Consider the following 19,506-nt stretch of genomic DNA (forward strand, 5'->3'; position numbering starts at 1 on the left):
ATTGATTCACTCTTTGGCCATTTTCCAATTCTGATTGGATTAGGATAAATTATGAAGCCGCGGCTAGAAATTAGAATGTGTGTGCACATACACACACGAGGAGCTCTAATTAAGACTCTGGGGGTATTTGCTATCTGTCAGCTGGAATCGATTGTCAAGGAGACTGACACATCAATGTGTGTGTGCGTGTGTGTGTCTGTAAATACCTGCTACTTATTTGTTTTATTATTGGTGTGGGGGCAAATATAATGTACATATTGTGTTAGATGATTCCACAACAACGCCAGGGGTTCTCATTTTAATTCGAATAGACGCAACAATCATTTTTCGGCAGTTTAGGCGTGTTCATAATGATTTTTGTAGTTTTCACTCTTAAAAGTTCTCACCAACCAGCATAGCAAATTTACCTGTAGTACACAATTTAATTTCCCACAATGACAAAAACCTTCTTTCTGATACACTGATTGGTCGATGTATCAAACTTGTAGAGCCCCATCTAATGCTGTGGAGGAGTTACATCATGTCAGGTGTTTTTTGAGAGGTTAAGTATCGGAGGCAGGAAATAGGAAATGCTTTAAAAGTAAGGTGAGTCAAAATCAAGAACTGTGTGGCCAAATAAGTCCAAGTGCATCTTGCTGCATGTGTAATTAGCCACGATGCCTTCCTGTCCATCAAACGTGAGGATTGTCCGCAATTTCCCAATCGCAGTTGCAATCAATCACCTGACTGTGCGGAGGGGGAGGAGGGGAGTGATGGCAGTGACAGTATAGACGACATGTACTGGGAAATGTCACCGCGGCGATCAATGCTGTTTAACGAGGCTAGAGGCTGATCCGGACCTCGTGCGAACGCCTCCCATTCTCCCGCCCACATTGCCCCGTTCCACTCCGCTTAATCCTCTCCTAGTCTCTTCCAGCGAGAGCCCACCACGGGAGGACCACGAGTCCGGGTTGAGGGTAAAACGTTCACCCCAACGAGATTACGCGGCATAGCAAAAATCAAAGAACACAGGAGGCAGGATAATCAGAACTAGTTTATGATTTCAAAGTGCTGAACAGAAAATCCAGTGAACCAAAGAGAAAGAAAAAAAAACCAAAACTCAAACCAAAGGACATTGGGAAGAAAAAAAAAAAAAAAACCAGCAACTTTTTTTTCTCTTCTTTGAAAACAATGCACGTCGTACCACAATATTTGAAAAAAGCTAAAAACACTTCAAAATATTAGTTTTTTGTATATTTATATATTTATATATCTATAGAATTTGCTTTTTTTTTTTTTCTTTTCTGGTAAGATCGCTGCTGCCGTGAGTGTGTGAGTGGGCTGGGGCGCGGTGAGACACACAAACACACGAGGCGAGCTGCTTTTTTGACAGCTTTAAAACAAACCATGCTTAAGATGCTGGCTTCTCTGACGCACGCACGCACACACACACACATTAAGATGCAGACAGTCGCACCGCCACTAGCAAAATAATCATCAAAAAAAAAAAAAAAGACTGTGGAATGTTTCTTCCTTCTATCTTTCGAGCACCCTCCTTTCCTCTCCTCTTTTCTCCAGGTCGGGTGTGTGTCGGTGCTTCTTGCCCTTTTTTTAGGGTTGTAAGTGCTTCAGAAGCTCATTTTTTGTCTCCTATCAGTTCCATTTGAGTCAAATAAACATACAAATGAAATAAAAAAAAAAGAGCATTTCAAGTCTGAGTGAGCAGTCATCAATCATTAGTGCAGTTTGTCCTCTCAAGCTGGATTTTTCTCTCTCGTACTTTCGTTGGTCTATTGAAATTAAAAATCGCTTTCTTATGTGATGAGAAAGCGGTCAGAAATTGCACTTGGAATCAATCTTTTTGAAATATTGTGTTGTGTGTGTGTGTGTGTTTTTTGGACATGTGTGATGTCATTGAGTGACATTTTTTTTTTTTTTTTTGCACCGAGTGTTTTGGACTTGTGTTCAATTATGTTTCCTTTCACTAGCGGTGAATTCAACAAACTGGATAAACAGGCCAGTAGACTTTACATAGAAACTAACGTCTTTCTTTTTTTTTTTTTTTCTTTCCAGAGAGCAAAAAAATCCTCCATCATCCATCTCAGCCTCCGTGTGAAAATCAGAAGTGGCAAAGCATTTTTTTTTTTTTTTTTTTTTTTTTTACACTGGTAAAAAGTGTCTATTTAATTGATGGTCCATTGGAGGGAGTTCTCGTGGTTATCCCGTTGGCATCACAGCAAAGTGACTCTTATTGTCCTCAAACTGGACATGTTTTATTTTTTTTCTTGACTGCATCCTTCGCCATCAGTAAGGCAGAGTGTCCAGGAACCTGTCAATCAAGGGCGGAGGCGGCACCAGGTCCTCCAGCTTCAGGTAGAAGATCCGCTGAAGGCCCTGAGTCCTCTGGGAGCGCAGCTCTGCCCTTAAACCCAGAATACGACTCAGGGCGGGCGCCGCCTTGGAGGATGAGGAAGAGGGGCCGCAGCCCAGGTGGTCTCTGAGACAACAAATGACTTTGTTCTGCAGATCCTCCACTCGCTTGGAGTCCTTCAGGCCCGGAACTTGTTCTGGGAAGGACATGTTAGAAGAAGAATGTATGAAGCAACTTGGGATGTCCATCTTACACGCTACGGACTCGAATGGAACACAATGAGACTAAGGAGAAACGTTCCACGAAATACGACAGCTACATTGAGCAAAATGGTGAGTTTGATTTTTAATCATTTGTTTGTATTTGTGTCTAAAATATCAATAATTTCAATGCCGAACTCAACCTTTGTGAAATATTAATCAAAATACCACGTATAGACTGGTGGAGCCGCAAATAATATATATTATTATATTTTTTTCTTTTGTCGGTATAAACTACTCACAATTCTGAGCTACTTGTGTTTGATCCCTCTGAAAACTGTCCAATTTTCCCAAATTCCTGGAATGAACATCACATGAAAGGTTTCTGGAAATTATTATTTTGCCTGCATTTAACCTCATTAAAACAACAAAAAGATTTTTTTTTTTTTAATGTTTATCGTAAATCAATTCCCATTAATTCCCATAAAAACCCAACTGCCCATCTTATCCCACTGGATATTTCTATCCAAATGGAAAGTTTCTGTAAAGGCACTGGACGTGTTCCATCCCTTTGCAAGGCCAATCAGCTCATTCAGCTGAAAGAGCAATTGCTACATCTTCTTTTATATTGAATTGCACCTCATTAGCCTGTATGGCTCAAGTTCTTAACTGGCTTTAACCTGTCTCACTCACTTCAGATCAATACACGACCTTACCTAATAAGCCCCCTGAACATCGTTTGCACACACACACACACTAAAAGGACAGACACACACATACATATAAATAAACACTTGGTGGCACACAAATGCTCCCTCCAATTCAAGACATTGACAAAGACAAAAGTGCTCAACAATTAGCTGATTATTCGGCCCTGTGAGCAGCCAAATTAGATTAGAAACACACACACACACATACACACGCACACACGAGTGCCCATAGCAACTCCAGTGGCACCCAAACCGAGCTTAATGTGACACTAACTCATTCTGCAGAGCACAGGGTGTCCACCGCTTCGAATACACACACACACACTGACGCACACACTGACACACACACACACGCACGGGGGGCTCCAGGGAGGCCGCAGCTCAGACCACTTTTGGGATATCCATTATATGAAACTTATTTATTGTTTGTTTATGTGGCTCTTTTGTTTGCCGAGTCACTCCGGCCCACCTTTCAATGTGTCTCTTTCAGACCTACGCACTCACTCCCCTTGTCTCCAGCTCCTGCGTCGGAGGTGTGTGCGTGTGTGTGCGGCGAGGTGCGGTGGGGCGGGCGGTAATCGATGGCTGCCTTTCTAAACAGGCCACTCTGAATGGGTCGATGGCCCGGTTGCTTTGGCCGTGCGCTTGTGTGCTTTGCCGGGGGTGGCGCTGAGACGCCGGCGCAGAGCGGGGCTCCGTGGTGGGCTGGTCGATGGGGCGCAGAGTTAAGTGCTCCCCCAGAGAGAGGAGCTTGGGTCGGGGGGCTTTAGACAGAGGAAGTGAAGGTAGTGGTTGAGGGTCGGGTCGGGGGGGGGCTGGAGGTAAATAAAGTCTGCCTCGAGGGGAGAATTCCACATGTCATACATTAATTGAAAGAATCTGACATATTTGTAATCTTTGCATGGATACGTTGAAATAAATGAAAGTGAGAGGAGGCGGCCAGAACTTGAAGACGTTTCTGAGTGATCTGAGGCCTGACTCAGAGCCAGTCACAAGGAGTCATGCCCATATCGCCTGTGACAGAAACTCCTTTTCAGCTCTTCATTTCTATCCAGCTCAGTTATCTTTCCGACAAATCCCGGCTTTTAAGCAGTTGCTCGTAAATTGTTAAGCCTCGGACATTGTCGCCAGGTGGAAAGTGTTTTCAGCCCAATTCACTTCCTGCTCGTCTCTTGCATTTTCTCTGCTGCGTGTTTGACACATGCACATTGATTAGAGCGGCAGGTGTCAGACAGGTGCAGCAGGTGCTTATGGGTATCAGGTTCTTGTTACTGCGAGAACGTACGAGTGTGTGTGTGTACGCGTGTGTCTCCGAGGGGATCCGTCCACCTGATCGCTGTCACATTCAATCCGTCACACATAAACAACAAACCAAAGTGGCTAAAAAATGATGATCACCATCGCCTTCCATAGTTAACAATCCACTTTGTGTGTAGTCCTCAAAATGCACCACGTGATCATTTTATGCCTTTTTTTTTTTTTTACCTGTGAGCAGCACAAGCGCAGCCAAGCAGGCGAAGGCGGAGGCATCAAGGTTTAGACTCTGGAGATGGGTGGAGAAGTCTCGAATGGAGTCCAGCCATTCTCCAAAACCGCGAAGGCACTGGAACCTGTGCAGGACCAAACCGTTGCAGAACACCAGCTTGTCCTCTGACAACATCGACCTGGGGAAAAAAAAAAAAGTAGGAAAAATGCTTCTTGTTTATAGCTTTAGGGACTTTTTTTTTTTCGACATCTGTATATAATAGTTAAACCACCGGAGCAAAAAAGCAATTCAAAGTTGGCATTCACAAACAACTGGGATAAACATCAAACATGGCGACGCAGCCCGATTGGGATTTTCAAATTACAGTATGGCGTTTTGTTTTTTAAACACTTTTCTGGGAACGTGGGAATGCACGGTCGGGTTAAGGAGTCCAAACGGGTACGACTTTAAAGCGCTTTGACCGCTGCGTGCGATGGAAATATGTCTTAATGAGGAAATGAAAAGGCTTCCTTCAGTTACTCATGACACACATGAGCATGTGCCATAAGCGAGGGCTATAAAGCGCTCTTTATGAGTGCCTGACTAAACAGCATGCTTCCTTCTTATTAGGAACCTTCGTAAATAATCCCCCCCCCCCCCCCCCCCCTCAAACAAAGGGAAGACAGATGCAAGACGTAGGTAAAAGGAGATGAAATAAATGGTGTGCCTGGGAAAACAGAAGAAACTATCTCAGCGAGTTTTAGCCTTCTGTCATGCTGTACTACTTTTTTGTATTTATACTACAAATGAATGGAAACTGAGTTTCCCGGTGAAGGTCAGTAATAAGATAATCATCTTGTACATTTGGCAAATTATGACGCCTCGAGACTTTGAACTGTCCTTGACGATAAAACTTATAAGATCCATTTGTTCCATCACCTCAGGCTTGGAGTCTCAGGTATTTTTTTTTTGTCCCATTGCGTTGAACATTTTGGAGATTTTAATGATTTGAGTTTTTGCGAAATTTTGAAAATGTCATTTCACGGCCAATGTGGCGTCCAGTTTACGTGGGCTTTAATTTGTTAGTCAAACCAATTTTCCCTGTAATCGGAATGATCCAATTACAGACAAAAGATTCCAAAGAAGAATCTGGAATGTGTGATGTCAAACATCAGCTCGAACAGATGAAATGCATCATTGGGAAAAATGAGTGTGAAAATCCCCAAATTTGTAGATTTCAGACCAACGCTCGGATGTGACGCATGTGTCTTAGGACGCTCATGTGCCAAAGCGCGGACAGTGTCCACATCCACGTTATATACGCTTGGATTTCTGCCACGCATTCCGCTCACCCCTGACGACAGCGTCGCCACGGCAACCCACCCATAATCACAGAAACTGTTTGGTGACCGGGGTGCTAGTACGCCGACGGAGAAGTAAATTTTCCCTCGCGCGCACAAACCCTGACACGCACTCTGACGAACGTGCAGACATACGCTCGCAGGAGGGGGCCGCCCGGGTTCACGGCGGGGTCGCTTAACGGGGTAAAGCTCTCACACCGGCCATGTGTGTTCCCGTGCGTGTACATGCGAACGAGGTCGCCGGCGTTTGGGAGGGGTGATTCACAGTGCCAGCCTGAGTCTTTCCCTCCTGCTGGAACTGTGATGCCACCACCCATCTTCTACCCACCCTGCACCTGGACCTAGCAGGGTGCAGGAGAACAAAGTTGTACATCATCAATGCGCGGCCGTGAATAAGCGCGTCCGACTGTGTTGGTTTTTTGGCCGCGAGACGACAGCCCCGGGACAAAAGGATGAGCTTGTACGCCGAGCCCCCTCCTCGTCATAAATTTAACCAGCCGCATGCCTTGCCAGGGCAGAGCGGTAGTCCCGGGTGATGTCGAGGCTCACGATGACCCCGGCGGGAGTCCGAACGGCACCAAGCAGCCGTACAAAAATTTAAACCTTTTTTTTTTTTTTTTAATGTAAGTCAGCTGAACTAAGCATGAATTTCCTGCCCTAACTTGTCAGCTGACCTGCTTTTTCGAGGTTCTGATCCTGTCCGATTGAGAAAGAACACACACAGACGCACACAAAGCCCGTTTGTGCGTCACATATCAGACGAGCGGAACTCTGTGGGCGTAGCTGCTGTCATAGACACGGACTCCATTCATAATTTCCTTCATATGGCTGACTATTCAGTTTCAGATAGAACAACACAGTCGCAGTACAGTGCTGGAGTACAATAGGCGACTGGATGATTGCACTGCTCAACAATTTGTGCAATAGATGAATTTCTTTGCGATGATTCTGAATCTTCCCCTGTTTCTTTCTCTCGAGCGTATCAGATTTGTCATCGTGATAATAGAACGACGATAATGGAAATTGGGCCGGAGCGGTCGCTTGAGAGCGCCTCATTGTTGCAGCTTGGAAAATTCTCGGATGACCCAATGGGAAATCTGGTTTTCACCCAGGCGGCCTCAGTTTGACTCCCAGTACGTCGGAGACATGGCGCTCATCTCACCTGTGAGCTAGTCGCAAGACAAACAGCTCCAGGAAGGCGGAATCTATGAGCAGGTTCTGATCATCCCGCTGGAGCTCGGAAAAGCCCGGCAGCCGGTCGGCCCAGCACCGCGTGGTCTCCATCGAAATGGTGAGGAGCCTGTAGAACAGGTGGATGTGCTCTGCGTCGGAGGAGGAGGAGGGAGGGTCGGCAGCGCTGAACTGCGGGACGGTGAGAAACGAGACGTTAGCGTCTTTGTGAAGCTTCTCACTGGATACGCGTTTGGACCCCTGTTGTGCTACCTGGCTGTAGTCAAGGTCATGGGGTGTGCAGTGCGAGTAAGCCCTGAGCAGAGCGGAGATCAGGCTGAGGGGTGGCGAAGGAGGGGCCACCTCCGTCTGCAGGGGGCTCTTTGGTTTGGAAGGCAAACGGCCACGACGCCCCTTCAGGCTATCGGTGCGTACCACTGCGGAGGGAGCATAAAGAGTCGTGAATGATGATACATAAAGAACACCTGTCCTCGGGCTGATAAGTCTCTTATCGGTATTTTTCCAAAGGTGCTAATGATTCTGAAAGCGTGACGGGAAGCTTTACAAGCATTCCCACACTGGAGGCTAAGCAGCCAGCAGGGGGCAGTGTAAGTTGTGGCTATACTTGATGTTGATGGCAGAGACAGGTGCTTTGTAGTCAAGAAAAAGTGTTGCCCAATCATTTTCAAGTTATCATCGCGTGGTGACGTCATTGTGTAGTTAGGATACAGATATGTGATTCCAAATGACAATTCCAGAAATGGAATTAGTCACCGGGTGATGGAATTGTATTGGTTTTTGGAAAAAATTTCAAATATGTCAAAGTGGTTGGATTTGTTTTAGGTTGCATAGAACAGTGTAGAGAACAGTAGACAGTTTTTTTGGACTTTAAACCATAACTTGTAGAAATAATCTATATAGATAAAGTATTGTCTTTGCTATTAAAAGTTTCAACCTCAAGTGCTTTTAAGTCATTGTAAAAAAAAATGTATCCCAACTTCCGGACAATCGGCACATACTGTTCTTCCAAATATTTTCAACAAAACATTCTCCGTAACAAAACAATTTGTCCTGTAATCTAATATTTGGAAAACTCTAGCCCTGTTTCCGATATGCAACTATGGATGACTGTTGATGTGCTACAAGATACTCAAAGTCTTCCTACCTTCCTTGACCATGCCCACACTCAGACACTTCTGGAAGCGGCAGTACTGGCAGCGGTTTCGTCTCCTCTTGTCCACAGGACAGTTCTTACTCGCCAGACACACATACTTGGCGTTCTTCTGCACGGTACGCTAGAGAAGAAAAAAACAAAAAAAAAAACAAATCAGCCTCCAAACACAATCAACCACCAAATATTTGATATGTTAAATTCAATTCAAGCTCTCCCCTCCTTCGCCGGCAAAGAATGAAAGCAAAAGCTCGCAGGTCAGTTTTTAATTACGTGCTGAAAGGGGAAGCTGACATCAGTATAATTAGATAAAATTAATTTCCCAACAAGCGTCGCCTGCAGGGGGGACAATTTTATTAGCGCAGGGCCTGACAATGGCGGCGGGCGCGTGCGCGTGGCGTGCTGAAGAGGCTCCCGCGAGACAAGCGGCGGAAGGAAGGACGGAGCTGCCTGATCAGATTGTTTGTGAAGCTCGCGGGTCAGCTCGTAGCACCTCGGGGGCCTCGTCGGTCGCGCCTCTCTCCATGGGCCCCGAGGGAGCTGTTTTCTCCTCGGCTGGTTCGCGCGATTATTACTGACCTTATTAAAAAGAAATCAGAAACGGGACGCGTGGGGACCGTCTGCGCTACCCGCGTGGACAACAATAACAAAAATGATAGTGATAGTCTGCACTCCCCCCCGCACATGCAAAAATTACGCTTAAGTCGTGAAGGAATTCATAAACAAAATACACGACATGGCCAGTTAAGGGTTTTTTTGTTCAATGAAGAAAATGCTCACACGGAAGCCGTGACTCTTTTTTTTTTTTTTTTTTAATTAAAATAAATACATCCAATTAGAAACCCCCTTGAGTCAACCGCGTCCGCACCTCCAGGGTAATTGATAGCGCACCAATTATTTGCATGCTAATGACACATGCGAACGTCTCACATCTCATTCAATGGTCGCTAACACTCGCATGCCTTTACATTGACCAAATGGTTGCATCAAAGTAAAATGGAATGAGGGTGGCATCGCGAATGGAGACAATAGAAGGTGTTCCGGTGACCTCAAGGCCACGTCGGTTCAGTCCATGTGAAAGTGAGTGCGGTGAGTGTGTGTGTGCGTGTAAGCATTTGTGTGTGTGCGAGTCTGTCTGTGTTTGTTGTGGTGACTTTGCTAACTACAGCAGGGTGGAGTGTGGATGGCGTCTCAGCAGAGGTGTCCTCTGTGACCTCCATTAGAATTTACATGCAGGTGGACACACGTACGCACGCACACACAAACACACACAATGATGAAGTCACCTCAATCTATAGGAAGCCAATTTCAATATGTATGGGATAGAATTCATATGAGGTGTGTGTGTGTGTGTGTGTGTGTGTGTGTGTGTGTGTGTGTGTGCGTGTGTGTGTGTGTGTGTGTGTGTGTGTGTGTGTGTGTGTGTGTGTATGGCGGCATAAAATTCTGTTGTGCGTATGAAAGCGATTCAGCTTTGTTCATTCGGGTGTGTTGTTTCTTTTTTGTTCCAGTCATTAAGTAGTCAATTGAGTTCAGCAATGTAGCGGAAGGCGTGAGTCAATTCTTTAACTAGCAAATAATTAAAAAAAAAATAAAAATAAAAATGTTGAGTCAAGTCAAAATTTCAAGGCAAGACACTAAAGCGCAAATTGTCTTTCCCGCATTTTCAAAAAAAAAGAAATAAGGCTTTACAGAATGTTCCGTGCATCGCTAACATTGCTAACATTGTTACCATAAACGTCAAAATTGTTTCCAACCCAATAGTACAAATTGTTCTTTTTTTTTTGCAGTGCAAAAGCTTCAGAAAGTGAAACGAGTGTGGCTTTTGTGTGGGAGAGACTTCCTTCTAGAAACCCCCCCCCCCCCCACAGAAAACAAACAGTAAATGTTAATTTGAATTTGGTTAAACGGACTATATTAGCCAACGAGGAGCACACACAGCTTCTTGACATGTAACATGTGCTAATAGCCGTGGTTTAAATTAAAAGCCTTCGGGGACTTTGCTCCCCCCTTCCCATCCTCTGCTTCTTAATCAGGGGCAATCAGAACTCTGTGCTGTGTGTCCGTCAAGTACAAGTTGGTGCAGGGCAGATTTCCCGAACTTATTCGAATGTTTCCGATATGGAAAAAACATGACTACAAGGAGATTTTTTTTTTTTTTTTTATGCTTATATAATTCCAGTCAATAATGTGTGTGGAAAAAAACGGTGCCTTAACAAAATCAAGTTTATCTCATAAAATAAAATCAGGCCAAAGCAGATTAATGGACCGCATTATTCCGCCTAAATAATAAAAGAAGAGCTCAAATTAATTCACTGTGAAAATGTGTTTCAAATTGCACTGATGAACTAACAGTAATTTTACATGCTAATACCACTCCCCCTATAATTGAATGGTAATCTTTTTTTAAGGGACAATAAAACCATTATGATAATGGAGTGCGCCTGATGATACGGAAAAAAAAAAACCATGTGTACAATAAGCGCGTTTTAACCGATGTAATTCCGGGAACAAATTAAGCGCAGTCAAATTGCTGTCTTTCGACAAGTGTGCAAATGTGATGCATGAGAGGAAACAAGGCTTGATGGGCAGTACAGCAGCAGACAGACCCCCCCCCCCCCCCTTTCCCCCTCGGCCCCACCACAACCAGACATCTCATTAATTAGTACATTAGTAAATAAAAACAAATTGTGAAACTAATTGAAAAGAATGATAATCATTTACACCGACCAGAGGCATGATTCAATTAGATCCGCTTTCTTTGCTTTGGCTCTTAATTTTGCTCTCGCACAGCCGGCGACAATATGGAAAAAAAATGTTTTATATGGATTAATATGAAAGTGATCACGGACTCCAATACAGAGAGTTTGTTTTTTTGGAGAGAGTACATTAAAAAGTAAAAGTGTTTGCGGTCACATGGTACGTGGGATATGTGACTCAATCTGTGAAGTGACTCATATCATAAGTGCTGCATGTAATTTTGCACTCGCTGATTCAAAAACAAACGAAGACCGAAACAATATTGCACAAAAAGCGGAATGTCGTTTCTGAAATACGCTCGCCGTATTTTATTTCGAGTGGCCGTGCATTAAGGCGGGAGAGGTGGGGGATTTTTTTCTCGGTTGTCTTAGCGAGAGCGTGTGTTCTCACATAAATCTCGCACACATACACGTACACACACAAGCCATGCGCACACTTTGGCCACTTGGTTGCCGGGAGCGACGACCCCTGTGGGTGTTCTGTGCTTTCGTAATGACTCTTCAGAAAATTTAGAGCGGGGGGCTCAAGGTTGGGGCGACTCAAGTCGAATACAAGAAAATTACAGTTTGTCCAAATATTGTCATATTTTCATATAGGCGTGCTTTTGTGACACCTGAGGTTTTTTTTTTTTACAACATAGTTATGGTTGAGTGTGTTCTTTTTTACCTTGAAGAAACCTTTGCAGCCCTCACATGTGCGGACTCCATAGTGCTGGCAGGCCGCGTTGTCCCCACACACGGCGCAGGTGCCCTCTCCTTGGGGGCCACGTGGCGGGGGCGAGGGCAGGCCGTCCCCGAGTAAAGGGCCGCAAGAACCGAGAGCCAGGGAGCGAAAGGCGAGGCTGGTACCCCCGGCCCCGCGGTGCAGCTGGTACATGGGCTGCTGATCCATGGGCGGGCCGTGACCATGGGAGACCGAGGTGGACGATGAGGAAGAGGAGGAAGATGTGCGGACGAGGCCTCCTCCTAGATTCTCGTAGCCCCCCACGCTGCCCCCGCTGTGGGGCGGCGAGTGTTGGTAGAAGTGCGGAAAGCGGGGCGACTTGAGGGAGCCGGCGGCGTCCAGGCCGGGGCCCATGGAATGGGGGTGCGACGGCGGGACCAGGGAGTGATCATCCCATAGGAAAGAGGTGCCGGGTTGCGGGGGCATGGAAGGGGTGGTGGGCGTGGAGGGGGGGGATTGTTTAAAGTACATGGCGGAGGAAGACAGGGCCTCCAGTTGGGCACTCGGGTAGCTGTCCTCCTCCTTCTTGATGGCGGGCCTGTGCGGCGGCATCTGGTAGAGGCAGGACGACTTGTGCTCGTAGCCCCCGTCCACAAACACGTTGAAGCTGGGCAGCGAGGTGGTGGCGGCGGCGGCGGAGATCTCGCCGCCGCCCAGGTCCAACTTGGTGTAGTCGGAGGTCATGAGGTCAGAAGCGTAGCCGTCGCCCTGGTAGCCGAAGGACTGGCCGGAGTAGGCGGAGCCTGGGTGGGTGGGCCCGTACTGAGCCTGCACGCAGGGCATGTCTGTCGGGAAAGCGCACGTGGAGAGTTAAAAGACATCCCGGAAAAAAACGTAGCGTTAAAATACAACGTAATGCAACGTTAGGAGTGTCATTAGTCGGGGAGGAGAATGTGATGACACGCTAGTTAATCACTTTCTTTTGAACAGAGGAGCAGGACTTTGACAAGGAGCGATGCAAGGCAGCAGAGTGAGGCCAAGAGCTGCGAGACACACATGCACGCACGAGGATTAACAGTAACAAAATGCTCAGCCGGATTGACTTTGACTACTTTGCGTGGGTTCGTAAAATGGAGCTAAATAATGACGGAACGCCATCGTGGTGCCGACACACACATGCGAGCGCAGCTAAACGCAGCGGACGCCAGTCGCTATGACTTCCTTCTGATTTCATCTGTCCACAGCCACACTGGATTTTGTGTGTTTAGTGTCTATCCTTATCCTTTACGTCATACGCCTGCACGCATGTGTCCGGCGTGTACGCGCCGACGAGCGTGAACCGTCAACACGGCCGCTCTAGCGTCGACACCCTCATGCGCACCGTGTGCCGTAATAGCCCCCCTTCGTGTTTGGCCAGTCAAATACGGGGACTGTGGGTAAAGCACTTACAGATACTTCCATCCACTTACACATATGCCGACTAGGGGGGGTCGTAAAGGTCGTTTAAAGGTCATAGGTTGATTAAAAAGCACAAAAAAGTTGAAAGGACGGTGACGTCTCATGACCGACAGCAGAGTTACTCATGGCGGAAATGGGCGGAGAGTTACATTAATTAGCATCTTTTTAAGACAATGTCCTGAAGGGCAACGTTCCTGTAGTGCCTTGAAAAGCTCCAGTATGACTCACACAAACACACACACACATGCACACACACACAATGAAATCTTTGAATTGAGAAATTTGGAATTCAACCAACAGACTATTTGCATATGTGATATGAGCAACTTTGCTTGAGTATTTAGGGATGATTTTTCGACCAATATAACACGGGCGAAGAGGGAAAATGATAATAACCGCAACACTGACAAATGAAGAGTAAGTGAAAAAGCTGCACGAATGTTTCGGTCCTTTCTGCTGAGTCGACAATATCGAATAGAAAAGACAACAAAATTGGGCCACTGTTATTTTCGTTGTCAATGTAAAAGTGTGTCTTGAAGTCTTTGGGCTCTATTCTCATGAAGGGTGGTGTGTGGCAGGCATATCGGTGTGGAACTAGTTTCGGCTTATTAGTCATTTTTCAGAGGAAGAGCTGCGCCGTTGTGGGAGTGGTCACAATGGATTTCAATGATGATCAATGAAAGTGGCTCCCTTGAAATGCAACACACTAGTCACGCTACATTTGCGACATAGCAGAGGTACATCGGCTTCCCCACCCACATTTATTTTGACCGTAGCCATCTGCCAAATTATTAAATTCGCCCCGTGCAAAAATCAGGATACGCTCGCATTCACGTCCTAGCATGTTTAAGTTGAAAAAATGCGTACTTTAAATTATCACCTGTAACGTTAAAATGGCCTTTTCTATTTGGATTATTTTAGACAGAAAAACTTGTTTCTGTATGCAAACAAATGGCTTCGCGAACAGCTTCCTGGAATACCTTGTGTTTAGTGGCCCCTCTCATTTTTGAAAAATTTAAAAACCAGATAGGGTGCAGTGGTGACCGGACTCGAACCAGTAAGTCGAGCCTCAGGTGGATTGTTTCGCACCTGTTGTGTCACATCCCTTTATGCGCCGGCGACTCGATGAAGAAATTAAGGCGACAACAAACAAAGACATGTCGTCTGACTTCAAACTGCGCCGACAGCCTCGGGCGAAAACCGGACACGTGTGACTTAAGTGTGTGCTTGTGTGTCTATGCAAATACCCATAACACATTCCTACTGGTTTGTATGGTGTTAAGGATGTAAACATGAACCCGTGTACATTCATTCTTGTCAAAAACATACACCAGCATCTCCAGGAGAACCAGTCAAACCACCTCGTTCTAGTTTGGCCTTGGAGCTCTCCCCTCGCTAACACACCACCGAATTTTGATGTCACAAAAAAAACATTTTCACGCACATGTGTGTTTGTGTTTGTGTGTGTGTGCGTGCAAGCAAGAGGACAGACAACCCAAGCAGAGTCAGACACACAAGTTGTGCAGCAGTACACAGCGAGGTAAAGGGAGACAATCTCTAACCTCGAGGTGCGCATTTCAACTGGACAAACTGCAGCTGTTCCAATAAGTGAGTGCGCTTGTTCATTGTCAGAATGCCATAGATCTAACAAATAAAAACATGGAGGTTGCATACATCAGTACCAAAAAAAACAACCCACATTTGGGAGGATTTTTCTTTTTTTTTTTTTTTCGAGAGGTTTTGTTTGCAGTTGAATTGCATCAAACACAGAAAAGCAGACTCGCCGGCAGTGATAACTGGGAGCTCTTTGTTTGACAGATATTCATTATAAAGCCAATAGACGTTTATGGGAGGGGGGGGGGAGCTTATAGTTATAAATTATCATGTCACTCACTGTAAATAGTTGCTCACACATGATGTGGTATGACATGGTATTTCTTGCATTTGTTTAGCTAATATATCAAATGTCAAAAGCGTCTGCACTTGCCACACACACACGCGCGGCGTGCGCACTCTTGCACGCCGCTCGCGCGTGGATGCAAACACGCGAAAGAGAAATTCCAATGAGGTTTTGCTGTTGGAGTCAGACCCAATTTTTTTTTCCAGAAAGAAGGAAAGAAAGAAAGAAAGAAAGAAAGAAAGAAAGAAAGAAAGAAAGAAAGAAAGAAATGCAAGGTTTGCGGTGTTACCTGGTGTGAGAGCTTCGCGCTGAATGGTGCTGGGTGTGCGGGCGTGTGAGGTGGCGTGGCTGCAGCCGGGTCGGTGCTCCTGACGCGGGAAGGGCTCGTCGGGCTTCGCGGCAAAAAGCTCCAATCGCCGGCACTGCGAGCTCGGCTGGGGGCACTTTTCCGAACCTGTGTCTGCAGCAGAGGATGACTTAGGTCAAAACAGAACAACCCAATCTGTTACAATTATTCTGCTTCCTACAGTGACTGCATTCCCCCCCCCCCCCCCTCCCCCCTAATTTAATACCCACAATGAGCCCCAAACATAAAACTTGTGCATGACACGAAAATTATCAACAGCATTTCAGACTTATTACCAATTTTGTTGCTGTATGCAACCAATTTAAAAAAAAAAGCATGCATTTCAGCATGTAGGCGTGCAAAAAACAACTTAGTGGCCTAATGTGACCACTGAAAAAAAAAAGACCCATACAAGTAAGCACTTTTATAAAAGCAACGGAGTGTGTAAGAAGCTGCGGGCGCTCGCGTCTGATCACCACCGCGTTGGTCTGCTGCTGGGGGGTGTTCATCCAGAAGGGAAGGCTGACGGCACGGGCCCACGCAGCCACGCATGCATGCATGTGTGCATGCAAAAAAAAAAAAAAAAAGGAGGAAGAAGAAGAAACTCCGGTGCACCGCGCGCCTCCGGCCGCTTCTCAATGTTGTCGGACGCACGGCACACCGGGGATTTCAAGGTTTAGAGCGCCCCCTTTCCGTCACACACGCCCCCTTGTCAAAACGGAGATTCCCCCAATGTCTAGGCGCCCCTAATGCACTCCTGACCAGTAAACCTCCACACACTCGCAGTACTGCCTAATAATACCTTAAACGGGACACTTTGGACGCGGAGCTGGTGAAAAGTCATTGAATTTCAATTTGAAGGCGGAACGAACTCAAGTGAAGCACATAAATCATCTTGTGGCTTTTCGCGCATGCCTTTTTCTGCTCAAATTTTGCTTCCTGCCTTGTCATAACTCTGACATTTATAAAGAACAATTGATTTTATAATTAAAAAACAAAACTCAAAAGCCTACCTGAAAAAAAAAACGAGTAATCTTCAAAACAAGTTATAATTGTCTTTTTTTTTTTCCCGGCACCAAACTCTGTAAATATGACGTTATTCCCATTAAAGGCTGCCACTCAATTGAGTTGGGAGCGCTGTGTGGGAAGCTCTTTGGCTCAGCGCGCACCGGTAACCAAGAGAGCCGCACATAAGCCGCAAAACACGCACCCCAGAGCGCCGGTAAAGCCCCGGTGCTGACTCGCCTCCCTTCCTCGCGCCAATAAAGCCGAACAGCGGCGTGTTTCCAGACAACACACGTTTAAAAAGTGGCCACAAAGCGGAGTGCAAAACAACAGAGAAGCGGTTTTATAGTGTAGTGGCACATTGGGTCAACTTTTTTTTTGTTAGGTTTTAAAAGGGCACTGGAGTTGAAAAGATGAATTTTCATCACTTTTTGTGACTGGACCGAGCTTGACACTTCTGTAGATATTGATAAAAAAAAACGCCGGTTTTAGAAAATAATTGAAAAAGATTGACCAATTTAATATCTTTTTAAAGTCTTTTTGAATGAGGCATCCCATCTCCATGACAACCGGAGACGGTCTGGGTATTAAAAAAAAATGGAATGGAAGTCGTCTCGGTTCCGAGCCTGACTGATCAACACATTTACGCGCACTCAAGGCAAGCTTTGGACCGCTGCTTGTGCGTAAAAAGCGAATAAAATTCATAATAGTCGAACGTACTCCACTGGTTCGGCACGTGTGTCATTTTTCCAAAGTCCAAAATCATGAACAAGTTACTTACTGCTTTGCTGTGGAGGTTCCGTCTTTACTTGTGATGACAAGCTCGCATCAAGTATCCTTTCCCCATCCACAATAATCACCAAAAACTCGAGAGGGGAGGAAAAAAAAGAAAGAAAGAAAAAAGTCTAGCGGAAAAACACGGTAAAAGTTTCTTTTCTGATGATTCTGTCAAAAGTAGTCGAAGTGTTTCGGGTAAAAATCAAAAGTCAAAACACCTGAGTGCTAGAACGATTCTATTCCCGAGCTTCTTCCTCGTGAGCGCCACTTTGCAAAGTGTGCACTTTGTTTATGCGCGCCGTCTGAGGGAAGAAAGTCAAATAGTGCATTTATGTGGGCTCAGCCTCCACTAGAGCGCCTGGTATGCGCTACGTCAATGTGACGCCATGGGATAGGTGACGTCACTCCGAGTAGAACTCTTCTCTCTCTCTTTCTCTCTCTCTTGCGCTCTCTGGAGCGAGGGAGTCCGAGCCAGCCCGTTGGTTTGATGGTTGTAGTTGAGGGAGTCCCTCGCTGGTAGGCGGTAGGGCGAGTTTGCCTTCAACTGTACATCACTCCAAGCTTCTTATTCAAGTTTAATAATCAAAGGTGGTGTTTGGTTTTATTTTTGTTGAAACTGTCAGAATGTTCATAAAAATATTCTGTTAAAAACAAGAACTAATCTGGTAACCAATCAGGCGTGACTGTCATTGTTTGGTAGGATGGGATTGGTGGACTTTGCTGAAACGATGGTGGAATAGCCAACTCCAGGTTGCAATGCAATTGTGGACAAATAATATCTTCACACAAAATAGTTTCCTTCTTTCCTACTGAGAAGAAAACAATTTTCAAAATATTACTGCATGCTGCCATAGTTTTGCTAACATCGCAAACCGGCTAAATTTATTTGATTTGAGATTAGATCAAGAACAGTTGAAAGCCAGAGGCTTGAGGTTTTTAGGATAGGGCACAATGTACGTACAGTTATTAAAAGAAATTACTGTTAAGCCCAACACAGCAAAGAATTCTCTTGAATGCCCGGGATGAAAAACAGCTTGCTTCTCCGAATCTGTTGTGTCATCGTCGTTTATGCGTTCTGGTTTACTTTCCTCTGTGCTGCTGTCCCTGTTAATTGTGTGGTGTTGTTATCGGAGGAGGATGGACAAATTATTTATTATATTTTGATAAAGCAAGAATCAAAGAGTTTATAGATATGGTTCATATTTTTTTTCTCGTTACATAACTGCCTTTCCCATTCCTTTGACTTGGGTCTATAGGTTATTTAAAAAAAAAATCCCTGTCCTGGATTTATATGGCATATTTAAAATAAAATATAAACGCCACTGCTGTTATCTGTTTCTCAGAGAGCACAAGCCTGCCATCAAAAATAACACGGTGAAGCAGCATTTGGTTGTTACGCCGCACAGAAATGGGATAAGCCATACCCCAAAGTTTAAAAGCTTTTTAAACCAGGTCAAAACTTTGCTATCCCTATGTGAAATGTCCTAAATATTTTCAAAGTTTCATGCTAATGTGTGTTAAATGTTGTCATTGGACATTCTTTGATAAAAAAAGAGACGCTGAAGCCAACTCCAGTAGACATTTTACACGACAAACAATAAATTAAAAAAAGCTGCTCAGAAGCCTCACTGAGTAAAATAGAAAAAAAAAAGAAATCTTCACATCCAATCACGAGGCGCGTACTTTTCTGACAACATCCTAATTCTGGCCAATGACGAGCCTTGGTGGGCGGGGAAAGCCTTGACGCACTGAGGCTCGTGATTGACGCAAGCTTTGTTGCTAATTTTAGCATCTGGCAGACGGAGGCTGGAGGTTGAAAAGGGAGCCCATTCATTGTACCGGGGCGGGCGCTACTATTTCAGCGGCGCGATTGTGAACCAGCCAAGCCAAATATAGTCGTAGACAGGTATTTTTAGCCCCGCAGCGTGTCCCCGTTTGAATTCGACCCAGGCGATACGGGATACCGATTTAAAATCCCACCAAAGTGAGTGGCGCGCTCGGTTTACAGTCAGCTGATGCGACGCTACCGACACACTCACTAAAAACAACTCGACAAAAAAAAGCAAACGCAGCAGCTGTCGAGAGTAAATCTCCACACTTTTAAGTTCCTCTCTCTTCGGACTGGTCGGTACTGGTTTGTCGGGCAAATGCACGGCAGGTTGGGAGCTGC

The 19,506-nt window shown here is 45.4% G+C and overlaps 2 protein-coding genes across 5 annotated transcripts in view; one reads left to right on the forward strand and one right to left on the reverse strand.

Annotated features, from left to right (window-relative positions):
* Positions 1-19,506, forward strand: part of alg2 (ALG2 alpha-1,3/1,6-mannosyltransferase) — a 64,221-nt gene that overhangs the window by 2,164 nt on the left and 42,551 nt on the right. For 2 of the 3 annotated variants that reach the window (XM_085919520.1, XM_085919522.1), the window contains 2 exons: positions 2,053-2,682; positions 4,756-4,942. The gene's annotated coding sequence lies outside the window, so the exon portion shown is untranslated. The remainder of the gene's footprint in view (positions 1-2,052; positions 2,683-4,755; positions 4,943-19,506) is intronic. The other variant, XM_085919521.1, reaches the window with a different exon arrangement.
* Positions 1,047-17,646, reverse strand: nr4a3 (nuclear receptor subfamily 4, group A, member 3). 2 transcript variants are annotated; one of them, XM_085919517.1, is made up of 8 exons: positions 17,341-17,646; positions 15,498-15,668; positions 11,854-12,695; positions 8,422-8,551; positions 7,530-7,693; positions 7,249-7,448; positions 4,746-4,924; positions 1,047-2,546 (listed from the first exon to the last, which is right to left on the reverse strand). In XM_085919517.1, the coding sequence occupies exons 3-8, from the start codon at positions 12,691-12,693 to the stop codon at positions 2,284-2,286; spliced, it is 1,776 nt and encodes a 591-aa protein (XP_085775643.1). In that variant the 5' UTR covers positions 12,694-12,695; positions 15,498-15,668; positions 17,341-17,646; the 3' UTR covers positions 1,047-2,283. The 2 variants fall into 2 exon arrangements, with proteins under 2 accessions (XP_085775643.1, XP_085775645.1); XM_085919519.1 differs by lacking the exons at positions 15,498-15,668; positions 17,341-17,646 and adding an exon at positions 14,871-14,934.

The sequence above is a fragment of the Syngnathus leptorhynchus genome, chromosome 8, assembly GCF_054491065.1.
Source record: "Syngnathus leptorhynchus isolate UIUO chromosome 8, UIUO_Slep, whole genome shotgun sequence".
In the NCBI taxonomy this organism is placed as follows: domain Eukaryota; kingdom Metazoa; phylum Chordata; class Actinopteri; order Syngnathiformes; family Syngnathidae; genus Syngnathus; species Syngnathus leptorhynchus.